The sequence below is a fragment of the Cryptotermes secundus genome, unplaced genomic scaffold (assembly GCF_002891405.2).
Source record: "Cryptotermes secundus unplaced genomic scaffold, Csec_1.0 scaffold3205, whole genome shotgun sequence".
Lineage (NCBI taxonomy): Eukaryota > Metazoa > Arthropoda > Insecta > Blattodea > Kalotermitidae > Cryptotermes > Cryptotermes secundus.
In genome coordinates this window covers 46,246-66,432 of record NW_019727163.1, presented here as the reverse complement: position 1 = coordinate 66,432, position 20,187 = coordinate 46,246, and the positions used below count along the sequence as shown (strand labels likewise).

Here is a 20,187-nt window from a genome sequence, read left to right as displayed (position 1 = left end):
TTGTGATTTCTGTTAGTCCAGTCCCTGATTGCTTTCTTGGCAACTCCAATTGATATGCCGCAAGCTGGTTCAGGTCCTGTGAACGGCTGTTCAGATCATGTTTTTGTCAGTTGATCTGCGGTTTCATTCCCTACAATACCCTCATGACCTGGCACCCATATCAGTTGTACTCTGTATGAGGGATTGGTGGCAGTCCGAAACCAGTTTTGAAGGGATTTAGTGTGTACCAAGTGCTTTAATTGCTGCTTGGCTGTCTGATAGAATGTAGATGTTCATATTTCTACAGTTGCTATCTAAATTCTCAACTGTGCATACCTTGATGGCATACACCTCTGCTTGAAATACTGTTGTGTACTGGGCGAGACTGAAGGTATGCTTCAGCCTCGTACCATCACAATACACCCCAGCTCCAGTGCCTTTATTTTTCTTGGAACCATCTGTATTCCAGATTATTCCCCCCCCCCCTTTCTATCAGGTTGAAACCCCTCTTTCCAGTCACTTCTATCAGGAAATCTGATCATGAAGGGTCTATCATAAACATGTTTCGGTAACATTTTATCAGATCCCGTCTGTAGAATGGGTTCTTTTTTCATGTCCTGAGTCATGTATGCATATCCAAAACCTTCAGATTTAGATCTCTACACTTCCAGCTAGGGCTGAGGTCAAGAAAACGTGGATTTATGCATCCACTCCCCCATACGACTTCATGGCATAGTGCTTAATTCGTTAAGCACGGGGACAACTTTACATTTTATCTTTTGCAATTATGAATGTGTAGACCTAAGAACGTTAATATTTTTACTTCTCCTTGAGCAAGCATTAGCTCACTCAGTATAGTGACTGGCTATCGGCTGAATGGTTGGGTTCAATCTTAAGAGCTAGGTTGACAAACTCAGATGGAATAGCAACTGGCTACAGGCTGAATGTATGCGTTTTGATTATAGGAGATGAACCACTATAGCTCATTCAGTACAGTGAGGGACTGTTGGATGGATGACCAAGGTTTCTTTAGAAGAGCTAATCCAGGTAACTCAACCAATGTAATGACTGGCTACTGTCTTGAGAACTGGGGTTTGACAGTGACTGGCTTGATGACTGAAGTTTTATTAGGGAATATACAAGATTGTGGAGCACACACTTTCTCATTGTCTCTTTTGTTTAATTATCTCAGAAAGCATAAAGTGTGAGAGATCTGCATTGTAACCCAGAGATTCATTCAACTGCTGGAAAGGATACATTCTCACATCACTTCTAACACTTTGCGCCCACCTACCTTCCCTCATTAGTTGGCACAGAACCAGTCTGCCAAATTATACTGGGTGGAACTGTTAGATATTGCACATGAATGAAGCAAGCAGAGTCATTCAGACCTGTACTTCAAAGTGTGAAGCGAATACATTTATCCTTTTTATACATCCGAATTATTTCCATACTTCTCTGAGGAACATGCCGAAAATTGCTACAGATGAAAACTTGGCAAGATGAACATGTAACGTGAGAAAAAGATTGCAGATATGGAAGGATTCGATAAGAGTACGATCTTCAGGGATGTAATGCCTCGAAGTTCGGTAGAAGGCCACCAACATTTTGGAGGATACTCTTCATAGTAACCGCGTTGAACAGCACAAAATCAAGAATTCTATAGGGTACAGCAATCGAATTATTCAGAATAAATTATTCGATTACGCCCATTAGTACAAAACTCTGCTCTACTCTATTTAGCTGTTATGTGATCCGTCTATCGTGTTAATCTGTGGTAGGATCGGTAGGATCGAGTAGGATGGAAGCAGGATGTTGCGGTTGCTTTGAAAATGTTAATGTTATATCTCCAGTAGAGACATAATATGTTGTGTAATATTTAATACGGATAAAGTGAGTAGAGTTACGGTTGCTTTATGTTATTTCTAATGTACATTTGTGTGTTATATTCCTCGCAGTTCGAATGTCAGAAGTTAAAATTTTCGTCCTGCTCGTAGTACGTTGAGAACTATTGTAATTTACACAGTTTATGTTATTAAGACTTGAGAGGATTGTCGTAGAAAGGCTAATTTACGAATTTAGTTGTAAGAAATCAACTTTATCTAATCTAACTTAGCTACGAGACTCAATTCAACCAACTTAACCTACAATTATAAAAGACAAGTCCGTCCAGTGGTCCAGTGGGTCCAGCCTGACTATTTGAGTTTTCTCGCTTGATGAGAAAACTGAAATAGTCACACTGGACGGACTTGTCTTTTATAACTGTAACTGTTAGTGTGACGGACCAAAATGAAACAAATCAAAGTCAACTTAACCTAATTTGCGTGTATGTCTATGACTGGGAAAAATGGTGTAGGCATTTGTGTTGTAAGTACACATTTGCTTTTAGACAAATTTCATCATTAGATCGCAGTGTTGGTGGTTACTGTAAAATTTGTATGCGTGCTTGTGTCTAGTTACATAATTTCCATATCCATCCCATGACAAACGAAATCGTCAATCCACAACATTTCACGCCATGCGAGTTTCAGGACCTTTACATACACACACACACACACATCTATATAAATAAATATTAAATACACTGTATTTTACTTTTCAGCCTTCTGAACACTTCAAAATGTATAGTACATCTCAGAACTTTGTGACAGCAATAATAGATGAGATTGCTCTGGAAGGATTAGATGGAATCACATTGGAAGGTGAAATATATTTTATTATTCAGTGTGCATTTCTGTTCATTGTATTTATGAATTTCTTTAGTACTGTATTACTGTTTTGCATTATTTCAGCTTTGTGGACTCGCATATCTTGTAGACCAAATTTTACATGCATACTGGATGAGAAGAGTAAAACTTTTATTTGGAATGTAATCAGACAGTTGGATGATGTTGAGATTTACGAATTACCAACGGCAAGGAAAACTCTTGTCATATTCAATCGCTATGATAATGTTGATCCAGAACTTGGAATGATTTTAGAACCAGTAAGTATGCTGTTAAGTTAGGATCATTTGTTTCATTGAGGGCAAATTTATTGTAGTCAAATAATTGTAAATCTGTTTGGAATTTCATATTACTGTCATCAAGTATACAATGAATATTTGTAATAAGAGTATGTGAAATATTATACTGAAAGGAAATTGTGCTAGTGAAAACTAACATGAAACAGACTGAATGGGACAGTCTCTCAGATGTTAATTGCAGAAAGGTACATTTTAAAATGTGGTTATATCATGGCCTTAATTAAAATGTAGTTTTGTAGCATTGATCCTCTGCACTTTTAGTGAACCCTTGGTGGGTTTTGCATTGCATTGCATTCCATGGATCCAAAGTTAGTCAAAATGACTGTAGGATGTGGAATGTGTCATATAAATACAAAACATATGTACAGTCTCAATACAGTTCTCAAACAAGAGAAACCAAGACTACACAGTGACTACACACAAGGCTATATAAAGATACATAAGTTATTATCTAGACAATAGGTATTCATCAACAAAGTAGAATGAATGTGTATTTAAGTATCATTTCAGTGCTATTTTAAATCGTGCCTTTTCATTCATAAGACCTCTGAGATCAGATGGCAGGTTATTAAAAATGTTGATCCCAGCATAATATGCACCTTTCTGAAAGCATGAGAGGTTTGTTATATTAACTAGGTTGGCTGATTGGTTTCAGTTTGCTATGGTTATTTTAAAATGACAATGTTTTATAAGGATGTGGTTACTGGATTTATAAATTTTGAGAAAACTTATGCCAATATAAAGAGAGAAAAGATTGGTCAAAATTAGGAAGATTAAAATTAGCAGAATGTTTCAGAGAAAAGGTGAGGCTAATATTCAGTGACTGTACAAATTGTATGAAGACAAAATTGGAATGATCAGCACAGTTCAAAACAAATGGTGGAATGTCGTAAATCAAATTTTGTTTAATGCCAAGATGGATGAAATTGCTAATTACAGGAAAAAATTAATGACCAGGCATTAAAACATCAATGTTTGATCTAGGGGAAAGCATAAAGGAAATTGAAGAGAAAGTGATTAGTGGAAACTTTCTGTCAAGGAGTATGGGCTGAAAATGAATATGGAATGGACATTGATTGTCAGGATTTTAAGGAACCTTGACAGGAACATCAGGAACAGTCATTCATTTGAGTTGTAGCTGCCATGTTTAGAGGATATACGGTGCATTTTTCTGAAGTTTCGTGCACTTTCTGTAGTATATTTATTTGCCATATGTTTTGTTGTGTTTCCTTTCATGAATCCTAGACTGTGTATACTGTTGTGTATCTGTATTGACTGTATTCAGTTTTTTTTTTCTGCAACATAAAACTGAAGCCCAGCTGGTCACAGTAGCCGAGCGGTCTAAGGCATTCACTGTCTTCGCTCGCTTGGAAGCCGAGATCATGGGTTCGAATCCCACTTAGGTCATGGATGTTTGTGTGCGTTTTTCTGTGTTTGTGACGAGCTGATCACTTGCCCAAGAAGTCCTACCGTATGTGTAAGATCTAATAAAACCGAAGTGAACTGAGTTCATGGAGGTAGGCCTAGGCCCACTGGGGCTGTAGTGCCAAGGGAAAAAAAACTTATACCCAGAGAGAGAGAGAGAGGAGATCATGTTCATTTTCTGATTGTTGCCAACATATTTGAGAACAGCTAATCTCTAAGCTAATTATTGTATGTTGTGTTTATAGTCCTTTCTGTATTTTAATTTGTTTTCAGGCCTGATCATTTTCTGAGTATTATAGTTATAATAATGAGAAAGAAATCTCTGAAAATCTCCAGTGTTAGAAAACAAAATCTGTACAGACTGAGTAAGATGCATTGAAATTTGGACCCATTGAATTGACACAGTGTATATATACACATCCTGGTGCACCTGTCAATGAAGTCTTTCCTGAATATGTACACATAGAAGCCGCTCAGCTTCCCATCCTTCAAGATGAACTCAGTAACACAGTGGCAGGAGGATGCCTGAAGTTCATAAACTTTGGGAAGTCAGAACCATTTAAATATCAAGGGGACACCCATCTTGACTTTCATTTGCACTCTAGCCAGCCAGTGGAAATCCCTGGCACTAAAGCCAGGAACTTTCATTGGGTCCAGTAGCTCTTGTAGTTGGAGCCATGATCAGCATTGTCTTCCATTCTGGGCATTCTGCAGCCCCCACTTCCTGCAACACCAGTCCCACCTCACACTCATATAGCAATTTCCTCCTCAGGGTAAGATGGTCTCGACTATCTGCAGCCATGCTCAAAATAGCCTGCCTGGCCATCCCTCAACTTCAAATTCCATTTGGGCAGATTGGATATTATGTCCTTCATCTCTTTTTGGTGAACCCAGGCTATTGCTTATCGTGGCCTTCATCTCTTCCTGACTGGTCCTTATGCAGCCATGTAGGTGTTCCAGGCTGCCCATAATCAGTTGCCATGCTGGATCTCCCATTGTCATGTGAGCTCTTGTACTATTTCCTTTCATTATAACCATTTACTATTGGCTGTTTGTGGAGCACTGGTCTGCTCGTACATCTTGCTTTCTTGTTACCCCATTGCAGAATACTTAGAATCAGTCGTGCTTCTTATAAACCCTCTTCAAAACTTAGGGCTGGAGTCCCACCAGTGATAGCCTGACTGTTGCATGGTTTCATTCTTATGAGACAGAAATTATGCTGTGTTGCCTGGTGATGGGTGTCCCCCGATATTTCTGCTGTCCCAACCTTCCTGCATTTAGGCTATGAAAGTTTATGGAAATTTCAGTTTTTACTACATTGAAAACCAATTTTTACTTTAAGATTTACTGTTAACGATGCATACTTCTGTTGCATAAATAAGTGAGGATTCTTAAATATTGCCTTCTGTACAAAATAATGTTCCTTCTTTCTGCCATTTGGCAGTTCTCCAGTGCAGTCACGTTAGAACTGCCTGCAAAATTGTTGAGCTGCTCAGGCAGAAGCTGCCTAGTCTTGCCACAAAGAGTCAGACCATTAGCAAATTGCGAAACGGTCAAAATGCTGTGTGCCATCAATGCTAGGCTTCAGTTTTCTTCTCAACAATCCATTGGGCACATTGCATAGGAGCCCAGGGTTCCAATTTTCAAGTTCATTCTGTATCCAAAAAGGAACTACTGTGTATGAGTGTAAAGTTCTTGTGGAAGTTGATACTAATATAAAAAGTGCATTCATAACAATAGGGAGCATTTCCAGCATGTGCTGTAATCTGGGTAAGTTTTGTGTGTAATTTGTTAGACTCGCCTGTCAGTTGCACAAGCCCAACTAGACGTGAGTAGAACCAGGCTGTTTTCACCAGAGAATCTGAACAGTTGGCTTTAAGCCCTGTGTGCTAGGTCTTTTGATGTTTGCCAATACTGCACTGATTTTTCATGGCTCAGTGAAACTTTTCCTTTAGAGTGTCATCCCAGAAGACATCTATCCACACTGTCCAGTAGAGGATGGTAAAGGGAAGATCAGGGGATCCTGTTCAACATACAATCAGCGTGTTAATGTCTCACGGATTGCACGGAAACTTACCCTAGGAGAGGTTTTAGAGCGGTAAGTGCAGTAATTAAAATAGATGTAATGATAATTCCATTGCTTCCTTAACTGACTAAATCCATGCAGCTGAACCATTCTTGATAAGCTGATAGTCACTCAGCTATTCAAGAATTTCTCAACATTTTATGGTTCATTGCCACATTCACAAGAACCCTCCATTGGCCCCTATCCTGAACCAGATTAATCCAGTCCTTATCACCTGACCCTATTTCTCTAAAATCCATCTTAGTGTTATCCTCCCACATACCTGTATGTCTTCCTAATGGTCTCTTTCATTCTGGTTTCCCACCAGAACCCTGTGTGCATTTCTTTTATGCTACGTGTGTGCTACATGTGCTGCCCATTTCAGCCTCTTTACTTCATTATAATTGTATTTGGCAAAGAATACAAGTTATGAAGCTCCTTGTTATGCATTTTTTTATCCTACTATTTCATTATCTTTTTTCCAAATGTTCTCTTCAGCACCCTGCTCCCATATACCTTGGACAATATTCTTCCCTTATTGTCAGAGAACAAGTTTCACTCCCATAGAAAACTACAGGCAAAATTGTAGTTCTGTTTATTTTAATTTTTAGGGATAGTAATCATTATTTTGTGGCTCTTGACACTTTTACATTTCCATTCATGTTTCTGCGGCTATGTACTGTATATATTAATATACAACATCTCCAACATCAATTTATAGGCCTCTNTTCTTCTTATTATTTTATTATTGTATCATTGTATTGTCTTATTGTATCGTTGTATTGGATTATAGAGTGTTTTGACTTGTCCTATGTCATGTATCCATGGATGTGAAGTGAATAAATAAATAAAATATTGTCACATGTTGGGTGTATAACGTGACAAATAACTTCATGCCGTCTTGAATATAGTGAATTTATTGCACATTTGCTCTCACAATTACACAGTTTACAATTTTACAACTACTGCCATCTGCAGTTTCACAAATACTTCTCCTGTTTCCATTCACTCTGGCGAATGCTAGACTGCTACTGACTGGTTACTCAATACTCACTACTCGCTCACTGACAAATACTCCTGTTATGTAGCTTCTGCACTGACAACATGGAAAACAGTTACGTGATAGCTTTCACTGTTGTATGATGTCGTGTTTACCGATTGCCTAGCAACAGTCGCTGCACGGGCTCCCCTGTTGCATGATGCCATGTTTACAAAAGCGTTGCTGGGCAATGCTGCATAGCAACCAGTGCACTTCGGCTCAGCTCGGACAAACGCCGCTTTCCTTACTGTTGCGTAACTTGGCAAACGACTGTTTATCAAGGGTCTGTCTTCATGATAACTTGTTCCACCTCCCATTGCCCAGCAACAGTTAGACATGTAACACTATTTTCTTCTTATTAGGCCTGTTCTCTGTATGATCTTTTTGCTTTAGCATGATACTTTGTGATGTTGAACATCTAAAATTTGCCCATTTTACTGTGTAATAATGTGTTTACATGACCTAATTTTTATTTCCTTGGTGTTATTAAACTTGAGTCGGAATAGCTCAGTCAGTATAGTGATGGGCCACATGCTGGACAGCTGGGGTTCAATTCCTGGTGAGGACAAAGTTTTTCTTTTCTCCGTACCATTCATGGTGACTCTTGGGCCCACCCAACTTACTGGGTACCAGGGGCTCTCCCTGAGGTTAAAGGATCTCGGGTGTGAAGCTGACCACTCACCTCCATCTCGTGTCAAGGTCAAGAATGATGGAGCTATACCTCCACTCTCCCATATGTCTTTGTGGCATAATGCTTAATTAATTAAGTACAAGGAGTGCACTTTTAGTGTCACATTCCCGATACCCTTTGTGTGATTCACTTTCTCTCCTTACACTCTATATCTCAGAGAACTTCTGGGCTACCCACATTGTCCATTGTATGAATTTTATTTCACTAATTTACTGAGAGAAATATTGGTATAGTCAACAAAGTGCACCATATCCAGGATGGCACAGAGGCCCACCTAATCTCTTATAGGTGCATACTGGGGCTTTTTTCTTTTCCAGGGATAAAGTGACTAGAGTTTGAAGTTCATTACTAATTTTGATAAATCTGTAAAGATTCATGTGCTCACTGCGTGATGCTCAAACCTGGGCACGTTTCTCCTTTTACTGACTCATTGTTAGTTTTCCTCTTGCACACTTTGATTTTAATGTGTATTTAAGTTACCTTATTTATTCATACAGTATATTACTGTTATTTTCGCCATATATTTTGACTAAAGTGTGCCGTATCAGTGTTGTACATTAATACATTCAATAATAATACAGTAATACTTTCAGGTAATTGTTGAGAACATTCTTATTGAAAATAAGTCTTTGTAGAGAAATATGTTCAGGATTTTTGACTAGTGTAGGCAGTGTTTAAGTTAAATGTGACATTGTTTGCATTTTGTAGACATCCAGGCTGGGAATGATGATAATGCTTGTGTTTATTTCAGGTAACAGTGGTTATTTTTTAATCTGAAATTTTCTAGAAAGAAAAAATTCCGTAATTTTCCCCATTATTATGCCTAATGAGCTTGTGGGTACTGCAGGATGGAGTATTCCAATTTTTTTAAAGTTTGCCGAAGAGTCTTCTGCCTTAGTGGAATTCAAACATTTTTGGGGTGGGACGGGGATCCTGTCAGAGATGATGGTGGTACCATTAAGTGGACTGGCAGTAGTGACATAGGAATCTTTATCTCCACTGTAGAATAACTGTGAAGTCACCCAGCCTGTAGTTAGAAAACATGAAACTTTGCCTCCACATCCTTTATATTCCTTCAGGATGTAATTCTTAGTGTAAGGGTAACTTTATATGTAAGGAGAAGTCATCCCTGGGCTTAATTAATTAAGCACCATGCCATGAAGATGTGGTGGAAGGGGGAGGTACAGCTGCACTATTCTTAAACTCAGTGCCTGTTGAAGGTGAATGGTCAGTTACATGCCCCTGCCACTTTGCCCCAGGGAAACATCCTCCTGGTGCGCCTTGTGTAGCAGGCCAGGTGAGCCCCAGAGCCAGTCAGGACATTATGGAGGAGAGAGGTATGTCTTGCCCTGTCAAGAATCAAACTGAAACCCTTGGTCATCCAGCCATAGCCTAGTAATCATACCAACTAACTATCCTAGCTCACTGCATGTGATCTTGTTAGTGTGGTGATGGTTACAAATTTTTGTGTGAATATTGAAGAGAATTTTGATTGCTAAAAGAATTTGGGGGGGAGGGACATCAAAGTTGTGTGATGTGTACATGAATAAGTATGGCAAAGTTTGTTGAGGCAAGCTGTGATAATAGGTATTAGGATTAATTTAGATTACTTTTGTAGGTGGGATCTCAAGTTGGCTCTTGTAGCCACACAAGATGCCAGGAACACTGCACTGATGGGGCTTAATGTTAATCCTGGTTTAGAACTGACCGTCATGCAGTACTGTCTTTTAGAGAGAATTGGTCGGTCCCGTTACTTGGGAGAGGTTACTCAAGGCAAGGTCAGCCTGCAGGTCCTGGGAGAAGATCCAAAAGCATTGTTCTATCTTCGAAAATATCTGATGAAGCACAAACTTATAGTAAAACAGGTATGGAATGTCATTTTTAATTAGAATTGTAGTATACTTAAAACTTTCTTGCTTCAAACTGAAGTATTTTAATTATTTGGTTTTCAGGTTCACCAGCAGAAGTCTGGGACCCAGAATTGTACTGGAAGTTTACTGCATCTTCCGAGATTTCAAGTAGAACGTAAACCCAAAGCTTTATTTCTCACAGAGAAAATTATTGAGATTCTGAAAACTCGTGTAGATTGTATAGCAGAATATGAAGAAATACGCAAGGAATTGGGGATGTCCAATTCTTTAAAGAAATTATTCAAAACACTGGAATTCCAGCGCTATGTGAAAACAGATGTGGTAAGATTCTTGCTTCATAGGCGTGTAGTTCAGTGGTTTCTGTGGCATACATGATGTGCTGCTTGTGTATTTGTCCCATATAGTAATATGTGTTACATATTAATGAACAATTTTTAGCCTATGAAGAAAGTCGTCTTCTGGGTTTTGGCGCCGTGTATTATTCGTTTTGGCCAACGTTTCGGAGGAACGTTGGCCAAAACGAATAATACATGGCGCCAAAACCCAGAAGACGACTTTCTTCATAGTCATCACCGTGAAAACCTCAAAACTTACAAATTTTTAGCCTAGTTTCCTATTTTGAAAAGGTGAAAGTAGGCCTATGCAATCTCCATGCTGTCTGTGTCTCAGTATCCCCCCCATATTAACTTTTGAATGGCTGAACTGATCATTATGAAACTTGGTATGTAAATCCTGGCACCTGAGTCTGTCTCAATGGCATACTGCTTAAATCCAACCCATCAGTCTATGTGTCAATATGTGTATCCCCTATCATTGATAGGCAACAGCTCAGTAAAAATGTTACTGCAACAAGAGAAGAAATGTTGGACTTGTCATTTTTTATGTGGTCTGTGTTGTTTCAAGGAAAGTAGGTGATTAGTTCTTCCTAAAACATTGTTTTAATTATACATAAGTGGTGGCCTATTACATCTGATTGCTAATAAAATGTAACCATATCCCAAAAATCTGCTGATCTCTTTGAATCTGTAAGTAATGAAGAGAATAAATTTTTGAAACTGAAAAATTGTCACTGATTTGACAGCTTTATTAATTGATAACATTTTTTCTCAGCATGCGATCTTTTTGTTTATATACAATTTGGTTTGTTGTGATGTAAGTGGCTGCCATACCGTCACCTCTATCCATCAGCCAGCATCTCAGAGTGGAAGCAAAAAGGCAGTGACAGGGAAAAGAGGATTCGGGCAATTCAGCTAATCAATCCAGACATGGATGTTCGTGAGATATGGGCTAAGGATGATGAGGTAGAAGAAGAAGATGATACTTCTACAGGTGTTTATGCATTCCTGACTTATCATTCATATTCATGAGTTCCATTAACCAGTTATGTTCTTTAAACATGAATGGAAGTCATACTCAGACTGATTTAATTTCTGTAACGATTTTTTTATGGGCACAGTATTTTGCTTTAGGAAGTATATCATGCAAACTAATTAATAACGATTAAAAACTTGGAAGTGCAAGGAGATTAATTGAGATCCTGCTGAAAATCATTCTCCCAGGCCAGGAGAAGAGACGTGGTTCTTGCAGCAACCCTTCCTGAAACACAATTGGCAATCCCATGGGCCAACAAATCACAAATAATCCCTGTTGTTATTCACAGATTCCTTGCACCTCCATAATATGTTCATATTTATGCGTTAAAGTTTCCCTTCAGAAATGGAGAAAATTTTGAACCTGGGACTTTAAACCCTGATCTCCTATGCAAGGCAGCAATTGGATTTTTGTGAGGAACGTTCAAACTTAGAACCAGTTTCATCGAGTTTCTCTTTAGGAAACGGTAAATTTTTTTTTAGATTTTAGATCTCCCCTACACAAAAACCATGCTTGTCCCAGCTCCCTTCCCCCCCTCCCACACTACTGTTTTCACTTCCCCCCTTCCTTCTCTGCTCAAACATAGCTGTGTATATTTCCACCACAGTCTGCTTTTACCGGTTCTCACGGTCTCTTCGCTTGCAGATTTCTTATATTTTTTCTTCTACCCTGAAGATGGAGGCGATACGTTCCTCCGAAACGTCGGTTAACACCACATATACACGGTGCCAAATCCCAGGAAACTGCTTTCTTCATTGTCCATAGTTTCTTGAAAGTTAAGATTTGATCCTTAAAATCCCAGGTAAACTACTCGTTTTTTTGGCTAGTTTTGAGGGTGAACCAAAATTTCTATGGGAGCATCATTGAGTACTGTGTTCTGTGTAACGAGAATAGGCAATGCTTTCCGTGGACTCTTGTCGCAGTGGGATACAGGGTAATGAGTATCTGAAGGTAGGGAGGGACCAAGCACATTCCTCAGCCCCAGATCACTTATTTCAATACTGCCATGTGCAGGTAGGCTCAAGGTTAAAGAGTGATTGAAGAAGAAAGATTCTAAACACTGAGCTATCCAGCATTGGGTATGGGGTGGCCAGAGTTATTTATTGAAGGGCTCTCACTGAAGCTCTCTGGGGTGTTACTGACATTGGACAAGAAACCATGTGGACTCCTGACTGGGATATTGACTGGCCACCAGTTACTGAGTGCCACATAAATATCATGGGCATCTCAGAAAGCATCTTATGTAGAAAATGTGACCAGGAAGAGGAACCCTTCTGTCATACTTGTAGTACTTTGGCAGCGCCCAACTGTAGCTAGGTGCAGGCATGAGAACTCTAGTTCAGAATGCTTAGAGCCAGTAGATATCAGGACCTCAGTCAGAATAGTTCTTACTCAAGCATTGCAGGCAGGGCTCTTTGTACAAAAGTTCCAACAAGTTCTGGGAGAACAATAACTGAGTGTTGCTATGGGTGCTAGGAACAACTCAAAGGTCCCCACCCCCCCAGTAAGTCAGTACAATACAATACAATTTTTTGTTTATTGATTACTGCTGTATATTCTTTCGTCAGGTGTAATGAATACAAGTGAGCTGCTTCTTGATCGGCCTATTCTGTCACAGGCCTTTAATGTTGTGGAGAATGCTGGTCCGGAGGGCGTAAGTCAGATGGAGTTGAGTATTAAAATGGGTGTGTCTAGACTTCAGGCCAGAACATTGTGCCGAAACCTGATGAAGAAGGGCGTTCTTTCAACATTCATGAATGATGTTGGCAGGCAGAGAGTGTGTAGGTGAGAAGTATACTGTGATGTCTGTTGTGTAGTAATACTTTGCTGCCTTGGCCACTTTTGTTTCCACTACAAAGAGGCCAACTTACAAAAATATATGCAGTTAAGTCTATTTATATACTGACCATTAACATATATTTTATTGATCTGCAGCAAAACTCTGCTAGCATGCACATGCATACACACACAGATGTCTGCTTTTCTTCAGAAGCATGAAACTGCATCCTGAGGGCAGCTGAACTACGTAGGTAAGCTGAAAAGTAATGCACACATGCTTGTAGAGCGCGAACAGAATGACCTTCAGAAGCGCCCCAGGTGGCATGTGGAAGTAACATTCCCCCTCAATACGCATGCGCAGGTTTGAGGTCGTTGCGTTCATCCAGTGTATTTCGAGAAGCAGAAGTATGGAGACGTGTTCTAGTGCTATGTCAACGCGAGTTAAACAGCGTGCTGTTATCGAATTTTTAACTGCTGAAAAAGTGACTCCTACTGAGATTCATCATCATTTAAAGGCTGTTTATGGTGACGATGCTGTTGATAGGTCTACTGTAAATCGATGGGTAATAACATTTCGTGGTTGCGAGCCTGGAAAAGCCATAATTGTTGATGAAACACGCAGCGGACATCCGATCACTGCCACAGATGATAATCATCTCAAACTCGTCAATGATTTGATTCAAAATGACCGGCGAATCACTCAGAAGCGTATCGCAAACCATATTGGAATATCCAAGGAACGTGTCGGCTTCATTATTGAACAATTGGGATACCGTAAAATCTGTGCACGATGGGTACCACACCGTCTCACAGACGAGANCGAGTTTATGTGACCGATTTTCTGGAACGAGGGGCAACGGTAAATTCTTCTCAGTACATACAGACTCTAAAACACCTCCGGCGTCGAGTTTGTCGTGTTAGAGGCAGCCTAGCACCAACAATCTTGCAACATGACAATGCTCATTCACACAGCTCATGCGCAACTGAAGAGGCTCTGCGAAACCTGAAGTTTGAACCGATTCCACACCCTCCTTATTCCCCCGATCTTGCGCCTTGCGATTTTTATTTTTTTCCTCTACTCAAGAGAGACCTCAAGGGTAATCATTACACCTCAGACGATGAGGTGAAGGCAGCTTTTCAAGTCCTGGATTCGAGAAAAGTCGGAAGAATTTTTCAGTGACGGAATGAAAAAACTTGTTACACGTTGGGAGAAATGTGTTAGCCTTAACGGTGACTATGTTGAAAAATAAATATATGCTTTTGAAACTTAAGAATTGTACTTTAATATACTTTTTGCCCGATCTTGCTATTTGTTTTTGTTCGCACTCTACAAGCATGTGTGCATTACTTTTCAGCCTACCCATGTATAAATTAATAGTTACACAATTTATAATCCACTTATATATACAGTTTATGCTGTATGTTTTTCCTTCTCTCTTTTTTCTTCTAGCATCATTTCCATTGTATTCATATCATAAATATATATCATAAAGTCTGCAATCTCTTATTTCTTCCCACAATCCTCCCCCCACCCTTAGTCTTACATTGTCAGGTGTAACTTCTGATGAATTTTGTGCATTCACCTTTCATGTAAGTGTTAACACACTATTTATGATATATATCTGTACAAAATTTCGTATGTGTAAATCCAACAGTTCTCTGATATTGCCATTAAACCGAAAGCTCCATAATGATTTATCTTCACCACCATGTGTTGTTTTACGTTTTATGAAAAATTACTTCACAAAAGTTGCATATTTTTCAACTATCTATAACCTCGCACAATTTGAGGGCTCTGTGTTGAATGTAACCAGAGAAGCTTGCAACTGATATCAGAAAACTAAAGAGTGCAAAGGTGGGATTGCATCTAAGGACATGGTGTTCATGAATTTCATGTCATATACTATATAAGCTATTGGGAAAGTGGAAAGTATTTTAGACCTACCAACAGTCATTGAAAATTTTCCATTACATGCATGGAGAACAGAAAACTTTCAAACCAGTGCTGGATTATGATGAATCTTTCATTCAGCTAAAACACATATGTTTAGAATGAACCCATGAGAGGCAAACTGTTTCATAGTTTTTGAAGATGCATCAAGTTCTAAATATAATTCTTGATCCATGACCTGTAATAGTGAAACTGCTGAGCAGGTTGGTGTGGCACTAAGCACTCTAGACTTGTGTTAGGAAGGCGCTTGGTTTGAATATCAACTGGGACATGAGCTATTGTGGCAGATTTTTTTTCTCAGTCCCTACAGGAAGATATTGGGATAATATCTTGAGTGGGTCATGACCACTTCCTCCCATATTCTTTACAGTTCATTATTCACCAGTCATCTGACCATTCAAGAATGTATAGTTTGAGACACCAACAGTGTTATAAAGGAAGCCACAAACCAAATATTATGGAATGCTGAGTATTCATATCGCAATTATCTGAATCCCTGCACCCAAGGAATGCAGAGTCGTGTTTCCACTCACTGAGTCAGCTTATGTGGTTGTTGTTCCTGTCCATTCATTTGAAAATGTTAATTTTTATTTTTCTTGTTTCTTCTGTTTTAAAAGTTTTTTTGGTTTTTACTGTTATACTGTAATAGCCCAGTACATTGCAGTACTGTTATAATATGGTTTTTCATGGATAAGAATTTAGTCCAATTACCCAAATTTTTTATTATGAAAACCACGTTTCCCATTAATTAATTTGGGTAACCAGTGTTCAGCTATACAAATCTAAATACAGTCAGCTGAGAATTTGGAAGTGGCCACTCCAATATAGTGAAGATTTTGGTAAGAAATACAACCTGTTTTCCAGAATCATGTAAGAGAAAACTAACTGTCCATGTTTCCAGATACATGTGCAAGAAATTTGTAAAGGAAGGCAAGATGAGTGTTGACTTCATGCGGGAGAAGGAGAAGATGCTCACCTTTCTTGGACGTGAGAGGAAAAATAAACAGTCGAAAAATAAAGTTAAATCAGAGAAAAAGTCTTTCTCTGAGGAGAGGAGGAATGCACATAAGAATCAGAAACGTCTTCATGAAGAAGAATCAACAGATAGCAGTGATCTAGAATTGAAGAGAATGAAGGTTGACCCTGATGAGACACGAGAACTGGCTTCTCAAGAAGAGCCACCTTCTGATATTCAAGCTGCTTTGAATGAACAAAAGATTGAAACCCAAATTTTAGAAGACATGGAAGATGTTCTCGGAGTTAAGGAGTAAGTACAAATATCTGAGAGAATTTTATTCAGATAAAATATGACTTTTTGAAAAGGGAGACTGAACTATTGGTCTCTCAGTTATCCTGTAGTTTCTTCTCCTCTTCCTGCAACTTGTATTTAATTTTATTTCTTCTTATTCTTCTTTGAGTACTCTTTGCATTCATGCCTGTAGTACATCTTCATTTCATGTCATGTTTTTCACTGACTAGTACAATTTTCAGATTTGATGCAGTAATATTTTTATTGATTTTCATGAACCCATTCATGAATATGGTCATGCCAGTATGAGTAGCAGTGGTATATATTGGTTGCCTGTTATGTTTACATATTTCAAGATTTCATCACAACAGGGTGACATGTACACAGAAACTGTATTTTCTTTTATTTAAAAAAAAAAGATTCATGTATATGCAAAAATTGCCTAGGCAGTGCCCATTCAGCCCTCTGCAGCACATTCTTATAAACATCTTTTTCTATCATAGCGGTCACCCTGCAATTTTTTTACATCTCTCTTAAATTAACTCTGTTACTGTTAATGTTACCAAGAATATACTTCTTTTTCTTTTTAAATAACTTTAAGAATTTTGTTTATGAAGTAACAGATGCACAAATCTTTTTCATCTAGCCTTAAGAGCTCTGTAACTGACTTTGGATATTCTTTTTTGCTATTCTCAGACAAAATATCTGTCAGTGTTGACCATTGGTCCTCATACACTTTACAGTCCCAGAAGATATGTTCCTCCATTTGCAGCCTATCACCGCAGGAACTGCATAAGAAGTCTTTATGCATGTTACATGTTTTGGGAGTAATGAGAACTTGGTGATCCTTTTACAGTGGACTTTTGCTTTTGCTGTCTCAGATGTTACATGCTTGTTGGTTCCAGCCATAGGCTCATAGACAATGTTAAATCTTAAACCCATTCTGTATTTATTCAGATCTATGTTTTTCGCAAATTTTCACTTCAATTTTCAAGTCATGGGAGGCAGTATATAGCTGAGATAGTCAAATTTCCATTCCAGACTTTGATTATTCAGTGTATAGTTTTTGTGAAAAACAAGCATTAAAATGCATATTAGGGAGAGAGAGTGATGTTCTTTTAATTTACTTTTTGTTTCATAGATTTTGAGTAGAAAGTAATGCATTTTTAATCAAAATAATTCATCATATAATTTAAAAAGCTTAAAGAAACTTAGGGCGTTTCAAGCATTTGGGTATTCAAGTTCTGTCAATCAAGGGATTGATATTTATGCTTATTATTTTTGCAGGCACCAGGCTAGCTTTACTGAAGAACTTTTGAAGATAAGCCCACACAACATAGACCCTCCTAACATCACATACAGGATTCTGAGACGTGCCAATATTATCATTGAAGCTGTTAGGACTCATAAGGTTATTGACGATCTCACCAAGCTTATGAAGGTAAGCCTGGACATTTTTATATTTAGAAAAGACTGTGTGTCTTACAGGATTTTACTTTTAACACTGCTTCCTGTGTGAAGTCAAATTTTTCGTTTGTTTTCTCATGCTGATCTGTACTTTAGTTGTATGTGTTCATTAAGTTGATAGTTCAGTCACATGCATGGAATTTTTGAACTTGCATTAATAGTAAGATAATCCTGTTTTAGGTTATTAATTTTTTTACTCACTGAATGTAAGAGAATCCCTCTCTTGCAATAGCTTCTCACACACACTATAACATGCTTGACAAGACTCTTTAACAGCTTTAGTTTCTCTGTATTATCATGGTGATACAGAATGTGTGTTTCCAGATAATAGCGACTATTAGGTTTGTAAAGTGCATGAGGGACAAGTGCATAGAGGCAAAGAACGACAAACTATTTTAAGATTGCCGTCTCGTAGAATATAACACTGTTTATTTCCATTGAGGGTTACACTTTGTCTGAACCAATCTTTATGTCACCGTTTTTCCATTATATAGAAGCACTCGTCAAATTTTGTCTTTGTTCTTCAGAATGGTGAACAGTGTCCAAAATCTCCATCCATACATCTTCCTATTTTATGCACTTATGAGTAGTTTTGAGCTTTGTATTCAGATGTATGCATGTCCATCTGTTCCATCGTTAACACTGGGCTCTTTTTAACTTAAATGCACAGTGCCATTACAGGAAAATTTCCAGCTCCTACTCACTAGCCAGGTTATATAATGCACAGTGAAGCGAGTTGTTTTACCTTAAGAGAAGTTCAAATGTTTCTCAATGGCTAAAATTTGGATAGGACTGAACCCTGAAGCTGTCAAGTTGGGCCCAATGTGGCCCAAAATACAGCATCCAGACCTATAGCTGTGTAACATTTTCAGGAGATGGATGATGATTTTTGATTGTGTATTGCTCGGACCATGCAAACACAGCTCTTCGGACTATCCACCGTAAACAGCCTGGGAAGTAAGACTGTGCATGCAGTCATTGTAGATTGTTACTTGAAGGAGTTGGGGCTAGTTATGAGTCACTTGTTATGGCATAAGTGTTGGGTGGAAAAAAAAATTTATTTCATGCCAGATTTTTCCATATATGTAATGTTAGGAAATATGCAATGTTGTTGTTTCTTGCAGCAGTGTTGAGGTTCTCATCAGTCATGGCTACATTGTATTTCCATTTTTCTGCATAAGAACAAATCTGATGTGTTAGGTTGATGTTAGGTTAATGAAGTCTATTTTGGAACTTGTGCTCTGACTGTGCCCTTGTAGTCAGTAGTACGAGTATGTATTTGGATAGCCTACATTATCTAACATTTGTTGTGTTTCTAGATATTATCTATTGTCCTGTTTTCATTTAAAACACGCGTTTCAGAGACTGGATTCTGTCTCCATCTTCAGGTGGAACCTACTCAGTCAGACACAATCGATAGAGCTAGGCCCTGTCTCCAAAGATAGAAACACAGTATTTGTATGAAGGTATCATCATCACAAACTTTTAGATCCTATCTACGTTATCCTGTTATACGTTTCAATACTCTGTCTGCCCCAGGGTCTTCTTCAGCCTTTCCCCAAAATGCCGTTGTTCATGGGCTGTATGCAGACTCTTCACTGACTTTTCTGTGTTATGTGAATATTCCTGATGGTGTCTGCCACTTGACCTAGTTCACTTCCTTGATTACCTCATTAATCAGTTACAGCATGTTATTCTGTGTTCAGCCATTACTGTCGTTCTACTTACTTTTCCAAGCTGATTGCAATTCTTTAGCTAATACTAACTCTTAACTGTTTCTTGTGTGTCTGTAATGCTTCGTGACACTACGTTGTAGTTGCATAGTTGTAAGACTGAACTGTTACACTTATTTCTCCAGCATATCAATGAAGAGGAGGATAAGGAAGGCTACAATGTAAAGATAGACAAGAAGTCTTTAGTGAGACTCCTTGTGAAGCTTAGCAAAGATGGCCATGTCAAGGTTATCAAGATTGTGTTGAAGGGTGGTACCAAGGAAAAGGTATTAAGCTTTATCTGCGATCCTGACATCACCACAGGTCAGTTATGTTACATTTGTGTTAGTTAATTACTGGAAGCATTAACAAGAAAAGAAACAAAAGAAAAAGATCAGCTGTTTTTTTGCAGGACCATTGGAACTTTTATTGGCTTTGGAACTTGCAGAATAGTCACTTAACCCTTTGCCAGACCTGATGCTGCAGAATGTTTAGGACCTTGAGTTGTGGCCAAAATACTTAAAGGCACTAATGGGAATAGTCACTTGTATTCTACTCATTGT

The 20,187-nt window shown here is 38.5% G+C and overlaps 1 protein-coding gene across 1 annotated transcript in view; it reads left to right on the top strand.

Annotated features, from left to right (window-relative positions):
* Positions 1–2,128: 2,128 nt before the first annotated feature.
* LOC111864576 (general transcription factor 3C polypeptide 1) overlaps positions 2,129–20,187 on the top strand; it is a gene marked incomplete at its 3' end in the record, with an annotated part of 63,671 nt that continues 45,612 nt past the window's right edge. The window contains 11 exon segments of the mRNA XM_023851926.2: positions 2,129–2,346; positions 2,582–2,681; positions 2,772–2,965; positions 6,385–6,527; positions 9,843–10,089; positions 10,177–10,416; positions 11,253–11,424; positions 13,035–13,251; positions 16,098–16,463; positions 17,733–17,886; positions 19,771–19,948. Of these exon segments, the coding sequence (XP_023707694.2) occupies positions 2,308–2,346; positions 2,582–2,681; positions 2,772–2,965; positions 6,385–6,527; positions 9,843–10,089; positions 10,177–10,416; positions 11,253–11,424; positions 13,035–13,251; positions 16,098–16,463; positions 17,733–17,886; positions 19,771–19,948 (2,050 nt within the window).